The 16473-nt window shown below is 40.1% G+C and overlaps 1 protein-coding gene across 3 annotated transcripts; it reads left to right on the top strand.

Moving 5' to 3' along the window:
• Positions 1 to 2345: 2345 nt before the first annotated feature.
• On the top strand, positions 2346 to 15977 carry LOC106593768 (uncharacterized). Of its 3 annotated transcripts, none has more exons than XM_045698541.2 (5): positions 2346 to 2460; positions 3380 to 3626; positions 5492 to 5725; positions 10836 to 11084; positions 11688 to 15977. In XM_045698541.2, exons 2-5 carry the CDS (start codon positions 3524 to 3526, stop codon positions 12602 to 12604), a joined length of 1503 nt encoding a protein of 500 aa, XP_045554497.1. In that variant the 5' UTR covers positions 2346 to 2460; positions 3380 to 3523; the 3' UTR covers positions 12605 to 15977. The 3 variants fall into 3 exon arrangements, with proteins under 3 accessions (XP_045554497.1, XP_045554500.1, XP_045554498.1); XM_045698542.2 differs by having other exon boundaries at positions 2354 to 2663; XM_045698544.2 differs by lacking the exon at positions 5492 to 5725.
• The last annotated feature ends 496 nt before the right edge of the window (positions 15978 to 16473 follow it).

The raw sequence follows: 16473 nt of genomic DNA, 5'->3' as shown, positions 1-16473 counted from the left end.
GGACCTAACTTGTCCAAAGGTCCTAATATGGAAGGTCTTTATATAATACAGTCTCAAAAACAAGAACACACACCGACCAAAAAGTAATTTTGTTGGCATTTACGTATGTCCCCATTACCAGTAAAACAATCAAAACCTATTTATTTCACTTACTTGCTGTGCTGTTTCCTTGTTCGGTCGTTTTATTCTCAACCAGGATTTCATCATACATGTCAAGCAGTGAAGTTTCAGCTCTGTCTGTCCGTGGCCTCTGTTCCTCATGCGCACTTTCACTGTGTCCGTTTTCATCTTGTCCAGCTGTTTATGTAACATGTCACGTAAACCCTGTTTCTTGTCTGCATTGAAGTAGCAGTCCTTGTACCTAGCATCGAGCATGATGGCGACACAGTCAAGAGGCTCAGAGAGAATGCCACCGAATCGCTTGTTCACAGCATCGAGTACTTTTGTAAGTTAACCCCACGGTCTGTGTCGGTAGTTTTGTTGAGCAGGGGTTGCAATGCCATGAAATAGGGTCTCACGTCTGCTGCAGGCGCAGTTGATTAGCTTATTTCTCGAGTCAGATGTTCGAATGGCGCTAGGAGTGTGTTCATGTATCCAAGTTTTAAACACTGTTGAAATGTCTGCAGCGGTATGAGAACCAGCACATTCTTGAACATGCAATACGGCTTTCCTCAGTACGAAATCCTCGTCGACCCTCTGTACTGTCAGACTCAGTATGCTCATGGTGCTGACATCGCTGGTCCAAATATCAGTTGTGAAGCTAATAGCAGTGACGCCCATAGATGTGCGTTTTAACAATACTGTGTAACTCCGGTAGGGCACCATCTGAAAAATTGTGTGTACCGGGGCTCGACCAGTCGGCGAAAGCCAACATTATCCACGGCGGAGGACGGTTGATTGTCAAGGGCAATGAATTCCATTATCTTGGAGTTAACGGATTTCGCCTTTGAGTTGTCTCGCTGAAATTTTCTTACTCTTTTCAAATGACTGCTTGACTTGAACTTGTTTAGTTATTGGAAGTGTGCTCTTAGTATTTTTCTGCTTTTGTTCTGTGTAGCGCTGTATTTTTCGTGGCGTCATTACTTCATCTACCTACGTTATATAGGTATGCATGTCAGCTTTGACATCCGTTTTGCACATCCGCATTAATTTGGACATTGGACCGATGTCGATGTTGGCATTTTTAGCTAATATCGTCCGATTCCGATATGTTCAACGATATATTGTGCATCCCTATCCGTGTATATCATATAAAGATGGTGTAATGATCAGTTTTTAGCATTAGTTTGGGTGGATTATTTTATTACTAAACAACTTTTGTTTAATGATAAACAAGCTATGAATCAACTAATTGTTTCTTAAATTCTCTTTTAATACTTGATTCGTTATTTTAGTCATTGATGAATGTATTTGAATAACTGTGTTGAAGTTAATTGATCTGGTGGCAGGTAGCCTAGCGGTTAAGAGTGTTTGGCCAGTAACTGAAAGGTCGCTGGTTTGAATCCCGAGCCGACTAGGTGAAAATGTGGCATTGTGCCCTTGAGCAAGGCAATTAACCCATATTTGTCCTGTAAGTCTCTCTGGATAAGAGCATCTGCTAAATGACAAGAATGTAATGAAAAATGTTTGTACATGAATTTATGATGAGCAATCACCCATTTCCTCGTGTGTAATTAAATGAAATAAACTGTTTGAAGTTAAAAACTGTATATATTTTGGCATGGGGCAGATTTTCGGCACAACACCGTCATCAAACTGCCATCTGTTGTAACCCAGTGTCTTAGACCGCTGCGCCACTCGGGACACTCCATCCGAAAAGTTTTTAATGCTTATCAATTGCGTTGCACAAAGTATCAAAAATACTTAAATACTACTTAAACAGGACTCTTAGATAATTTAATTTAAATGTTAAATAGTATTTTTTGATCACAGAAACAATGAGAAAATATGGAATAATAAATTAATAATGAAATGTTCATTACACGGGGTGCTTTATATAATTATCTGCCAGAGAGTAGCCCCAATCGGCCCGAGCCCCAAGTAATACATTTGGACCAGATAACTCACACCGGAATCGGCCTGAGCTCAATCCCCGCATCCCAGACATAAGTAATACTGCCTAAGGCGGACCAGATTCGGGCCACATGACGTCGGCCGAGTCTGACTCTCAGCTTGAATCGGCCCAGATCCTCTGTGCTAGCTGGGATGGGACAACATTCCACAGGCCACAATCAACAGCTTGATCAACTCTATGCAAAAGAGATGTGTCCCGGAGGAGACAGCGACCCCTTCTCATGTAATGGGGTTGGGCCATCCCAAGGATCCCGGAATGCACGGACGGTGTTGGTGGGGGAACAGGAAGTTCCGGACAGAAGCGCACCATTCTTCAGTGTAAGGAAAGCGCCAAAACGGTGCAGTCAAGAAGATAACATTTGTGTCCTTTTCTATTTATTACTACAGGTATATAATAGCACGTTTTAACCTTCTAATATCGAAATAACATGTCATTCCATTTTAGGTAACACATCCGTTAAGGTATTATCACGTTTGGTAAAGGTTTGACGTGTTATTTTTGTGTCAAACTAAGTGAAGAACGTATTTTACAAGTTACATAGTTAGAGCTTTGGGGGTTTGTCCGAGTGGATGTACATCGTTTTCTCAAGGTAATTTCATAAAGAATATATTTACTTGAGATTTCTGAATTCGTTTTACAAGTTATTAGTTTTGTGTAAAATCCACGAGCTGGTAAGATGGCGGCGCCCCTCGGTTTGCGTCAACAGACTTCAGTGCAGGCAGTGAGGGTGCAGCAGAGAGACACCATTTCACGGTCACACTACTGTTTTGAAGCTGAACGTAGTGATTATCAGTTATTCTACATGTGTACTAACATTCAGACCCTTTAAGTTATCGTTGTCTTTAAATATTACTATGGTCTGTACGGAAATCCTTTTGGTTTATGATTTAAATAATACAGTGAAGAAACGGTTATTCAGGAAAATAGTACATAGTGCTGCCTAAAATACACTGCAACCTTGTACTAAATAGTTTTTGAGTCATTTATGCATTTATGTGAATTCAGGAAGTCTACCATAGATTAAGAGCTGATTTAAAGCGTCAACTTTGTCTAATGTGAATTAATTCATGTTTTGTTGTCAATGTTGAGCTACCAGATCTATGGAAATGAGATCAGTGTTTGACTTGGACAGGAGCTCACCGGAGCTGACTGAGTACCTGCACCTCAATTAAAGTACCTGTTATAGAATATTAGCTCAAAGTATTGTGGCGCTCCTGCCCCTAAATATAAACAATATTTTTTTGAGAGTAAAGAAAGTGAACTGAGAAGACTAAGTTTTGTGTCTGTTTCTCTTTATTACTACAGGCCGACTAGAATTAAGTCAGTCCGGTAACATCAACAGTGAGGACAAACCCAGCCTGCCTCTCTCCTTCCACACTGAGTCCAAACCTACAGTCACTGGGTCCTGATTGTGACAGTGGAGCCCAGTTTGCACTGCAGGATCCAGAGATGGCATCAGTGAAGCTGGAAGACTGCAGTCAAACACTGGAGCTGAATGTCAACATTAAAGATGAAGAAGAGGAGGAGAAGATTGGGACATCTGTTTCTCATGGTAAGAGCAGGTTCTAACTAAGTTTGTGTTATTCATTCCAACTTCCCACTGTGTATGAAAAGTTGCAGTAGAACTGTTTCATGATGAACTGTTTCAATGAGAAGGTAGATGTTATTTCATGCTACTGACACTTGCATGGTTTGACACCAGTATTGTCAGCATTTTGTTTTATTCACTGGGTTATCTGGAGTGCTTAGAGTAGGCTAAAGAAGTGAAGTAGACAAACTGCCAGTGTTTTAAAGATCTATGAAATGAGTCTGTGTAGTTACTAACCCTTGTGATAGTGAGAGGTGATATGAAATGAGTCTGTGTAGTTACTAACCCTTGTGATAGTGAGAGGAGGATGATATGAAATTAGTCTGTGTAGTTACTAACCCTTGTGATGGTGAGTGGAGGATGATATGAAATGAGTCCGTGTAGTTACTAACCCTTGTGATAGTGAGTGGAGGATGATATTGCTCATAATTTTCATGACTTATGAGATACTTTTATAGTCGTTTTATTCCCCATTGCATTGCACCCGCCTACTGATATGAATACATACAGCACCAGCCTACTGATATGAATACATACAGCACCAGCCTACTGATATGAATACATACAGCACCAGCCTACTGATATGAATACATACAGCACCAGCCTACTGATATGAATACATACAGCACCAGCCTACTCATATGAATACATACAGTGCATTCGCAAAGTATTTAGACCCCTTGACTTTTTCCACATTTTGTTACAGCCTTATTCTAAAATGGATTAAATAAATGTTCCTCGTCAATCTACATTTTACATTTTTTTACATTTTAGTCATTTTTAGCAGACGCTCTTATCCAGAGCGACTTACAGTAGTGAATGCATATATTTCATACATTTTTTTTCTCCGTACTGGTCCCCCGTGGGAATCGAACCCACAACCCTGGCGTTGCAAACACCATGCTCTACCAACTGAGCCACACGGGACCTACACACAATACCCCATAATGACAATGCAAAAACAGGTTTTTAGAAATCTTTTCACATTTATAAAATATTTAAAACAGAAATAGCTTATTTACACAAGTATTCCGACTCTTTGCTAGGAGACTCGACATTGAGATCATATGCATTCTGTTTCCGTTGATCATCCTTGAGATATTTCTATAACTTGATTGTTGTCAACTTGTGGTAAATTCAGTTGATTGGACATGATTTGGAAAGGCACACACCTGTCTATATAAGGTCCCATGTTTGACAGTGTATGTCAGAGCAAAAACCAAGCCATGAAGTCGAAGGAATTGTCCGTAGAGCTCCATGAAAGGAAAAATTCACAAGCTAGTAAAATGGCGGCGCCACTCGATCTGCATCAACAGACTTCAGTGCAGGCAGTGTGGATGCAGCAGAGAGAGACAATTTTACGGTTGCACTACTGTTTTGAAGCTAAATGTAATGATTATCGGTTTTCTACATGTGTAATAATATTCAGACACGTTGTTTCTGTCTTTATTTGGAAATGTTACTATGGTGTGAACAGGAAATACAATTGGTTTTTGAAGTAATACAGTGAAATACAAGGTTAAGGAAAATAGCACGTAGTGCTGCCGGAAACAAACTGTAACCTTGTACTAAATTGTTTTTGAGTCATTTATGCATTTATCTACTATAGGTTAAGTATTGTCTCAAAAGTATTGTGAAGCTCCTACATCTAAATGTAAACAGTACCGGCACCCAAAATGAGTATCGCCAACTATTTCAGTCCAAGTCAAGCACTGAATTAGATAATTGAACAAGAAAAAATATAATATATTTTTAGAGAATAAAGAAAGTGCCAGAACTTAAGACAATAATGTTTGTGTCTGTTGCTCTTATACTACTTGCCGACTCAGGTATGAGGCCGGTAACATCAACAGTGAGGACAAACCCAGCCTGCCTCTCTCCTTCCACACTGAGTCCAAACCTACAGTCACTGGGTCCTGATAATGACAGTGGAGGCCAGTTTTTACAGCAGGATCCAGAGATTGCATCAGTGAAGCTGGAAGACTGCAGTCAAACACTGGAGCTGAATGTCAACATTAAAGATGAAGAAGAGGAGGAGAAGATTGGGAAATCTGTTAGTCATGGTAAGAGCAGGTTCTATTTAACTTAGTTTGTTGTTCGTTCCAACTTCCCACTGTGCATGACAAGTTGCAGTAGAATGAGTGTGTGGTTACTATCCCTTGTGATGTTGAGTTGAGATATATATATATATATATACCTCATCATTTTCATGACTTATGAGATACTTTAATAGTTTCTTATTCCCCTTTTGTATTGCACAGCCTACTTACATGAATACGTACACGTAGCCTAGTGTTTAGATCGTTTTGCCAGTAAACGAAAGGCTGCTGGATTGAATCCCCGAGCTGACAAGGTAAAAATGGGTCGTTCTGCCCCTGAGCAAGGCAGGTAACCCACTGTTCCCTGGGCGCCAGAGATGTGGATGTCGATTATGGCAGCCCCCCTGCACCTCTCTGATTCAGAGGTTGGGTTAAATGCGGAAGACACATTTCAGTTGAATGCATTCATTTGTACAACTGACTAGGTATCCCCCTTTCCCATTCGGAAAGTATTTAGACCGCTTGACTTTTTCCACATTTTGTTACCTTACAGCCTTATTCCAAAATGTATTAAATAAAAAATGTTCCTCATCAATCTACACACAATACCCCATAATGACAAAGCAAATCTGTTTTTAGAAATGTTTTCACATTTAAACTTAAAAAAACAGAAATGCCTTATTTACATAAGTATTCAGACCCTTTGCTATGAGACTCGACATTAAGCTCAGGTGCATCCTTTTTCCATTAGATATGTTTCTACAACTTGATTGTTGTCAACCTGTGGTAAATTCAATTGATTGGACATGACTTGGAAAGGCACACACCTGTCTATATAAGGTCCCACAGTTGACAGTGCATGTCAGAGCAAAAACCAAACCATGAGGTCGAAGGAGTTGTCCGTAGAGCTCCATGAAAGGAAACATTCACAAGCTGATAAAATGGCAGCGCCCACTCGGTCTGCGTCAACCGACTTAAGTGCAGGCAGTGTGGGTGCCGCAGAGAGACAATTTTACGGTTGCACTACTGTTTTGACGTTAAATGTAATGATTATTGGTTTTCTACATGTGTACAATTATTCAGACACATTTGTCCGTAGAGCTTCATGAAAGGATTATGTCGAGGCACAGATCTGGGGGAGGGTACCAAAACATTTCTGCAGTGTTTTTATTAAAATGTTTATTTAACTAGGCAAGTCAGTTAAGAACAAATTCTTATTTACAATGACTGCCTAACCCGGATGACGCTGGTTCCATTGTGCGCCGCCCTATGGGACTCCCAATCACGGCCGGTTGTGATGCAGCCTGGAATCGAACCAGTGTCTGTAGTGACGCCTCTAGCACTGAGATGCCTTAGACTGCTGCGCCACACGGGAGCCCCTTGAAGCGTTGAAGGTCCCCAAGAACACAGTGGCCTCCATCATTCATTATTTTTTTTACACATATTTATTAGTTCCAATTAGGACAATCAACAATTACAGAAACACTGTTTTATTTTGATGCAGCCAGAGGAATTGATTGAAATAGATGAAGGAATTTGGGCAGAATATTAATCTTAATGATATTTATTCTACCAGTAACAGATACAAGCAGTAATGTTCATCTGTTGATGGATTATGTTACACTCGTTACCATTGGTTCATAATTTGTTGAGCTCAAGGAGCTAATTTCTGGTGTGATTTTAATACCAAGATATGTGAAACCTTGTTCTGTATTCACAAATAGATGCTGTACAACTGGATTCAGTCTCTCTTGCTTGTTGATGGAAGATTTGGTTTTATTAATTTTAAGCCTAAAGAATGTATACAATTTTTATTAATTAAATTGGAGAGGGAAGAGTTCTTTAGATCTGTTAGGAATAAGAGGGTATCATCAGCATACAGGGCCACTCAATGTTCAAAATCTGTTTTAATTCCACTAATTGACGGTTGGGCCCTTACTGCAATGGCAAAGGGTTCTATAGCTAACAGAAAAAGTCCTGGACTGTCTGGACATCCTTGTCTCGTGCCCTGATAAATCTTAAAAGGTTGTGAAATGAAGTTGTTAGTGGCAACATCTGTAGTGGGGTCGGTATATCATATCTTAATCCGTTTTACAGAAGTAGTTCCCAAATCTCTTAAGCACTTCAAATTAGACCACTCAACTCTATGGAATGCCTTCTCTGCATCAAGTGAGCGTGTCCCAGTGGAGGCAGCAGCAGCTACCCACTTCTCCAGTGCTAATGTGTACATTGGGAGGTGCTGGAACCAAAAGTGAGCCTGAGAGGGGGGGTCTGAGGTACCAGAGCACATATTAAATAAAATACCTTTATAATAAAGCATTTGTTGCATTATCATGGCTTTAGCGTACTGGCATAGAGCAGTGGTGTGGCTCCGCTTGCAGAAGTTGCACACATGGAGTACATTTATTGTAGCCTAGAGTCTGGGAAAAATGTGGGCGTTTATAAATGGATTTCATGCAGTTCTACATCATTTTAGTTCACTGGAGACTTTTGCAGAATTCTTTTTAATACCTCACAGATGACCAAAATGACAGACTACTTTGACACTTAGATCAATAAAAACGACCTTGTCTCTAATCCATCAATAGCCTAGGCCAGGTGTGTGGAGAAACACATTGTACAATATGAGGAGGAAGTTATAGTCCTAAACAAGCTTTCCAGTTTCACTGACTCACCCAATGATGTGCAGCTCACTCACCGGACAAAAGCTCATCTCTCTCTTGCTTTACTTTGTAAAACAATGCTGTTTGCTCAATTGGCCTAGATGGAAGTTGATAACTTCTTAACATACAGACAGATTAGTATTTTATTTTCAGCAGGATGCATTTGCTTTACAACCTGTGTTTTCCAGTGACTGTATTAGAAATATTGCTAAAGGCCTGTTTTGGCTGCATGCTGTTCACTGACAGATTTGCCACACGTTCCTGACTGTAGACATGCCTTGTGATTTGGCTACACACAATCCACAGCTAGGCTATTTTATTTAAATTAGCTATTGATCCGCTGTAGCTAAATACTCCTGGTGTAGTTTTGGGAATTATTTCATTTCTTTCTGAACAGACTGTAGAGTGCTGCAGAACCTCAACACACTTCCCACAGCTATTATTCTATTAGGAAATAAATGATGAGGTGCAATGCTGGAGAGATGAGTTGCCAGCTCATGTCTATAACAGCACAGAGAGGGAGAGAGATCATAGAAAGTGAATCTCATTGTAGTTCTGTGAGAGATACAGGCGTGCTTCTCTCACCACAGCAATGGCCACCCTTGGTCTAAATAGGCTACAATGTTGCATAAACCATTAACCTGGGATGGCCCAACATTAATACATTCTTAGAATATCAGGCACATTTTCACATTATGTTTTTTAGGAGGCATGACAATTACAGAGGAATCCAAATGTAATTACTCTGGTTTTATTAGAATTTTTATATTGCAAACAGTGGAAATAATTTTTCATGCCACGAGGTAGGCTACCTGATCCTGGCAAACGGGTTCCTGGAACGAAAGACTACAAAACTGAGAGGTGCGGTTGGATCCGGCTCAAATTAAACACCGACCTTTTCATATTATGGGGTAGGGCCATCCCAAGGATCCCTGAATGCATGGACGGTTGCACCAAAGATTGTTTAGAACTAAACCAAGATAGACCACAGCCGGTCGTTTCCAATGGGAACAGATGAGTCATAGCGGGCAGTGCCAAGCACGAGCTCCTATTGGCGCATTCTAGCACATGACCTGCATATTTCTGTTAGGGAACGCCTCTGTGAAGAACTCGTGTGCAATAACTCAATTCGCATCAGCGTTCCTTCTAAATAACGTGATTATTTCAAACTTTTGCACAGGGTAAAGTCTACAAATCTTAGTCCACTCTGTTCACAACAGATTTTAGTTTTGGTAACAGAAAACTGTATTAAGATCAGATGTTTCATCGATTAGAACATTTGCAGAATGTCGGCCAAAATCCATCTCGCTCCATCTTCTCCCACTGCTGGCCAGTGGGCTTCCTCTCACTACCATATTTGGCAGTGAGTGGAAACGTTCAGCGGATGCTTCACATTTATACTTCTGGTGAAATATCTGTCTCATTGTTCTATCTGTGGCTGTACTGTGGTAGTGGGGGAACAGGAAGTTCCAGGCAGGCACGCACCATTCTTCAGAATAAAGAAAGCGCCAGATCAGTGCAGTTTCTATTTACTACTACAGTTATGTAATAGCAGGTATAAACTTTCTAATATCAAAACAACATGTCATACCATGCTAGGTAACAAATCCGTTAATGTCTTATCACGTTTGGTAATGGTTTGTTATTTTTGTGTCAAGCCAAGTGAACGTGAAACTATTTTAAGTCACACAGCTAGAAACTATGTTTGTCTGAATGGATGTACATAATTTCTTCAAGGTCATTTAATAAAAAATCTATTTGAGTTTTGAGTTTGTTTAGCATGTTATTGGTTTTGTGTGAAATTCACAAGCTGGTAAAATGGTGGCGTCCATTCTATCTGCGTCAACAGGCTTCAGTGGTGGTGCAGAGACAATTTCACGGTCGCACTACAGTTTTGAAGCAGAACGCAATGATTATCATATGTAGTAATATTCAGACACATTCAGTTCTATATTTATCTGTAAATTATGGTGTGAATGGGAAATGTGATTGGTTTTTCATGTGAAATACAGTGAAGACGGTTATTCAGGAAAATAGTACATAGTGCTGCCTTAAAACATACTGCAACCTTGTACTAAATGGTTTTTGAGTCATTTATGCATTTGGGAATTTTGGAAATCTACTATAGACTTTGTGTAGACTAATTTTAAAGCGTGTACTTTGTCCAATTTGAATGAATTAATGTTTTGTTACCTACCTCATCTTTTGAAATGAGATGGACGGGAGCTGATTACTGCCACCTCAAATTTCTAGTGTTTGAGCTCATGTTCCTCTTATAGAATATTAGTTCAACAGTATTGTGGGGCTCCTGCACCTAAATATAAACAGTACCGGCACCTATTTCAGTCCAAGTCAAGCACTGAATTAAATAATCGAAGAAGAAGAAATAATATCATATATTTTTGAGAGTAAAGAAAGTGCCTGAACTGTCAAGACAATTACTTTTTGTCTGTTACTCATTGTTACTACAGGACGACTAGAATTAAGTCTGAAGCCGGTAACATCAACAGTGAGGACAAACCCAGCCTGCCTCTCTCCTTCCACACTGAGTCCAAACCTACAGTCACTGGGTCCTGATTGTGACAGTGGAGCCCAGTTTGCACTGCAGAATCCTGAGATGGCATCAGTGAAGCTGGAAGACTGCAGTCAAACACTGGAGCTGAATGTCAATATTAAAGATGAAGAAGTGGAGGAGAAGATTAGGAAATCTGTTTCTCATGGTAAGAGCAGGTTCTGTCTAAGTTTGTTGTTGATTCCAACTTCCCACTGTGCAGGAAAAGTTGCAGTAGAACTGTTTTTCTGATGAACTGTTACAATGAGAAGGTAGATGTTATTTCATTCTGAGACTTGCATGGTTTGACACCAGTATTGCCAGCATTTGTTTTATTCACTGGGTTATCTGGAGTGATCAGAGAGTAGACTAAAGAAGTGAAGTAGACAAACTGCTAGTGTTTTCTATGAAATGAGTTTGTGTAGTTACTAACCCTTGTGATAGTGAGTGGAGGACTCTTACCCACTTTTAGAATAGTTTAATTCCCCTTTTGTATTGTGCAGCCTACTGATATGAATACATATGTTACCCGGTACAGCCAGAAGAGGACTGGCCACCCCTCTGGGCCTGGTTCCTCTACCTTTCTTTCTTCCGTTTCTGCTTTCTAGGGAGTTTTTCTTCTATATCAACATTACTTGCTCTTTGGGGATTTTAGGCTGGGTTTCTGTAAAGCACTTTGACATCTGCTGATGTAAAAAAGGGCTTCATAATATCGATTTGATTAACATGTATATCACACCAACTGACTGGTTTTCTGATGTTGTTCACACAGGAGACCATGTTGAGACATTCTCTACATCCAGAGAGAAACAGCAGGAAGATCATGGAGCTAAGAGGTCTCACCGCTGCCCACATTGTGAGGAGATTTTCCCAATTTTATCAAAGCTAAAAATACACCTAAAAATACACACAGGAGAGAATCCGTATTCCTGTACTGACTGTGGGAAGAGATTCACAACATCAGGGAATCTGACAGTTCATCAGAGAGTGCACACTGGAGAGAAGCCTTACTCCTGCCCTGACTGTGGAAAGATTTTCTCTCGACTGGGCCACTTAAAAAGACATGAACGTATACATACCGGAGTGAAGCCTTACTCCTGCTCTGACTGCGTAAAATGCTACACAACATCAACTGAGCTAAAACTTCATCAGAGAGTGCACACTGGAGAGAAGCCTTACTCCTGCTCTGACTGTGGGAAGAGTTTCTCTCGACAGGGTTTTTTAAAAGCACATGAACTTATACATACAGGAGTGAAGCCTCATTCCTGCTCTGACTGTGGGAAGATTTTCTCTCAACTGGGCAACTTAAAAACACATGAACGTATACATACAGGAGTGAAGCCTTACTCCTGCTCTGACTGTGTAAAATGCTTCACAACATCAACTGAGCTAAAAGTCCATCAGAGAACACACACAGGAGAGAAGCCTTACTCCTGCTCTGACTGTGGAAAGAGTATCTCTCTACTCTGCAACTTAAAAACACATGAACGTATACATACAGGAATGAAGCCTTACTCCTGCTCTGACTGTGTAAAATGCTTCACAACATCAGCAGAGCTAAAAGTTCACCAGAGAACACACACAGGTGAGAAGCCTTACTCCTGCTCTGACTGTGGAAAGAGTTTCTCTCAAATGTGCCACTTAAAAAGACACCAAGGTAAACATAAAGGAGAGAAGCCTTACCACTGATCTGACTGTAGAAAATGTTTTAAAACAACAGCTGAGCTAAAAGGTCATCAGAGAACAGACACAGGAGAGAAGCCTTACTTCTGCTCTTAATTTGGCAAGAGTTACTCAAGTAAGTCGAATAGTATTTGGTTGTAAATATACCTTAGTATAAAAAGTAAAAGTGAATAATTTTAAATTCCTTAAATGAACCTCTACGTGATGGGTGTCCCTTAACCTGGACGGTTGTTGCTAACGTGCGCCAATGTGACTAGAATGATGTTGTATACAACAGCCAACTTTCCGGGACGTAGACATGTCTTTATGTGGGCAGAAAGCTTACATTATTTTTAATGTAACTGCAGTGTCCAATTTAACAGTAGCTATTTCATTGAAAAAATACCATGCTGTTGTTTGAGTAGAGTGCACAACAACTGTCATGGCAACTGGTTTAATACATTCACCTCTGAAGGTCAATAATGTACTTATATTCTGTAATCTTGCTCTGATTTGTCATCCTGAGGGTCCCAGAGATAAAATGTAGCATAGTTTCATTTGCTAAAATCTATTTTTATGTTCAAATGTAGGAACTGGGTTCTACATTTTTAACCCCTGCTGTCTCTGGCAACACACCCACCCTGCCCAGCCATCTAGATGTGTGAAAGTTCGTGTATACGCTAATGATCCATCATGAATGACATTCCTGGCAGTGTGTAAACTTAAATGTTTTGTTTCCATAGCATTTTTGTATGTTCTCTATCATTTTGTACTTAAATGTATCAATTGACCAATTCAGAACATTTGGGGAACCTCCTGGCAGACTTGATACAGTGCAGTAATGTAATTCTTCACCGGATCAGTCAGAACCTTTGCACGCTGCTGCCATCTGGTGGACAAAATCTAAATTACACCTAGACTCCTATCTGAAAGTATGGCCTTTCTCTTGCATTTCAAAGATGAAAAAGAAAAACACAGGTATTTTGTTTATTATCTTTTACCAGATCTAATGTATTATTCTCCTATATTTCACATTTCCACAAACTTCAAATGGTATAAAGAATATGCATATCCTTGCTTCAGATGCTGAGCTACAATCAGTTAGATTTGGGTATGTCATTTTAGGTGAAACTTTAAAAAAAAGTGTATGATCCTTAAGTTTTTAAGCAAACCAGATGGCACAATTGTGTGTTGTTTTTTTTATATTACGGGATAACCAGGGACACACTCCAACACCATTTACCAACAAAGCATTTGTGTTTAGTCAGTCCGCCAGATCAGAGGCAGTGGGGATGACCAGGGATGTTATCTTGATAAGTGTGTGAATTGGACCATTTTCAAACCTGCTAATCATAAAAAAGGAAGTTGAGTACTTTTGGGTGTCAGGGAAAATGTATGGAGTTAAAAGTATTATTTACTCTAGGAATTTAGTGAAGTAAAAGTTGTCAAAAATATAAATACCTCCAAAAAACTTACTTAAGTACTTTACACCACTGTATGCATCCATGCCATGTGGCAGGGTGGTGGTGTGGGATGTTTTCAGGGCACACATTTGGACTATTGATAAAAGTTGAGTAAGGTTTGAAAGCATCCCTTCATGGCAGCAGTGTATCCATCTGCAAATGGATGCTTTTAGCAGGATTATGCCTAATGCCACAAGGTTTGTCCAGGAATGGTTCCAAGAACATTACTTCATTGTCCATCTGTGGGAGGAGATGGAATGAGCTATTTGGAGTAGATCCATTCGCAGCCAACTTGACACAATTGTTGGAAGCATTGGAGTCAACATGGACCAGCATCTCTGTGTAACACACACAACACCTTGGACAGTCCATGTCCTGACGAATTGAGGCTGTTCTGAGGACAAAGGGGGGTGCAACTCAACATTAGGAAGGTGTTTCAAATATTTTGTACTAGGGATGCACCGATATTACATTTTTGGCCAATACGCTATCCAATATTTTCCTTGCCAAAAGAACGATACCGATATTTAAAATGTTAACGGCCTTTTAAGCATTATACTACAGTTAAATAGTTAACACACACACGGACTCAGCGTGTCACTACAAGCCCTGGTTTGAATCCAGGCTGTATCACATCCGGACGTGATTGAGAGTCCCATAGGGCGGCGCACAATTGGCCCAGCGTCGTCCGGGGTAGGTCGTTATTGTAAATAAGAATTTGTTCTTAACTAATTTGCCTAGTTAAGTAAAGGTTATACACACACCACACCGACCAAGTCGCTTGTTCACAGCATCGAGTACTTTTGTAAGTTAACCCCACGGTCTGTGTCGGTAGTTCTGTTGAGCAGGGGTTGCAATGCCATGAAATAGGGTCTCACGTCTGCTGCAGGCGCAGTTGATTAGCTTATTTCTCGAGTCAGATGTTCGAATGGCGCTAGGAGTGTGTTCATGTATCCAAGTTTTAAACACTGTTGAAATGTCTGCAGCGGTATGAGAACCAGCACATTCTTGAACATGCAATACGGCTTTCCTCAGTACGAAATCCTCGTCGACCCTCTGTACTGTCAGACTCAGTATGCTCATGGTGCTGACATCGCTGGTCCAAATATCAGTTGTGAAGCTAATAGCAGTGACGCCCATAGCTCCGGTAGGGCACCATCTGAAAAATTGTGTGTACCGGCGCTCGACCAGTCGGCGAAAGCCTTTGAGTTGTCTCGCTGAAATTTTCTTACTCTTTTCAAATGACTGCTTGACTTGAACTTGTTTAGTTGTTGGAAGTGTGGTCTTAGTATTTTTCTGCTTTTGTTCTGTGTAGCGCTGTATTTTTCGTGGCGTCATCTACCTACGTTATATAGCATGTCTGCTTTATTAACATCCGTTTTGCACATCAGTGTTAAATCAGACATCGGGCCGAAGTTGGCATTTTTAGCTAATATCGTCAGATTCCGATATGTTCAACGATATATTGTGCATCCCTATCCGTATATCATATAACGATGGTGTAATAATCAGTTTTTAGCATTAGTTTGGGTGGATTATTTTATTACTAAACAACTTTTGTTGAATGATAAACAAGCTATAAATCAACTACTTGTGTTTATTAAATTGTATTTTAATACTTGATTCATTATTGTAGTCATTGATGATGAATGTATTTGAATAACTTTGTTGAAGTTAATTGATCAACTGGCAGGTAGCCTGGCGGTTAAGAGTGTTGGGCCAGTAACTGAAAGGTTGCTGGTTTGAATCCCGAGCTGACTAGGTGAAAAATCTGTCATTGTGCCCTTGAGCAAGGCAATTAACCCTTACTTGTCTTGTAAATCGCTCTGGATATGAACATATGCTAAATGACAAGAATATAATTATAAATGTTTGTACATGAATTTATGCTGGGCAACCTCTTTTCTCTTGTGTATAATTAAACGAAATAAACCGTTTGAAGTGAAATACTCTTTATACAGTTGAAGTCAGAAGATTACATACACCTTAGCCAAATACATTTAAACTAAGTTTTTCACAATTCCTGATATTTAATCCAAGTAAAAAAACGTAGTCTGGCTTTTTTTATGGCGGTTTGTTTTGGAGCAGTGGCTTCTTCCTTGCCGAGCAGCCTTTCAGGTTATGTCGATATGGGACTCGATATAGATACTTTTGTACCTGTTTCCTCCAGCATCTTCACAAGGTATTTTGCTATTGTTGTGGGATTGATTTACACTTTTCGCACTAAAGTACGTTCATCTCTAGGAGACAGAACGCGTCTGCTTCCTGAGCGGAATGGCGGCTGCGCGGTCCCATGGTGTTTATACTTGCGTACTATTGTTTGTACAGATAAACGTGGCTGAGTTCTTTTGATTTTCCCATGATGTCAAGCAAAGAGGCACTGAGTTTGAAGGTAGGCCTTGAAATACATCCACAGGTATTGATTCAAATGAT

This window comes from Salmo salar, chromosome 17 (assembly GCF_965601325.2).
Source record: "Salmo salar chromosome 17, fSalSal1, whole genome shotgun sequence".
In the NCBI taxonomy this organism is placed as follows: Eukaryota; Metazoa; Chordata; class Actinopteri; order Salmoniformes; family Salmonidae; genus Salmo; species Salmo salar.
This window is presented reverse-complemented; position numbering and strand designations above follow the sequence as displayed.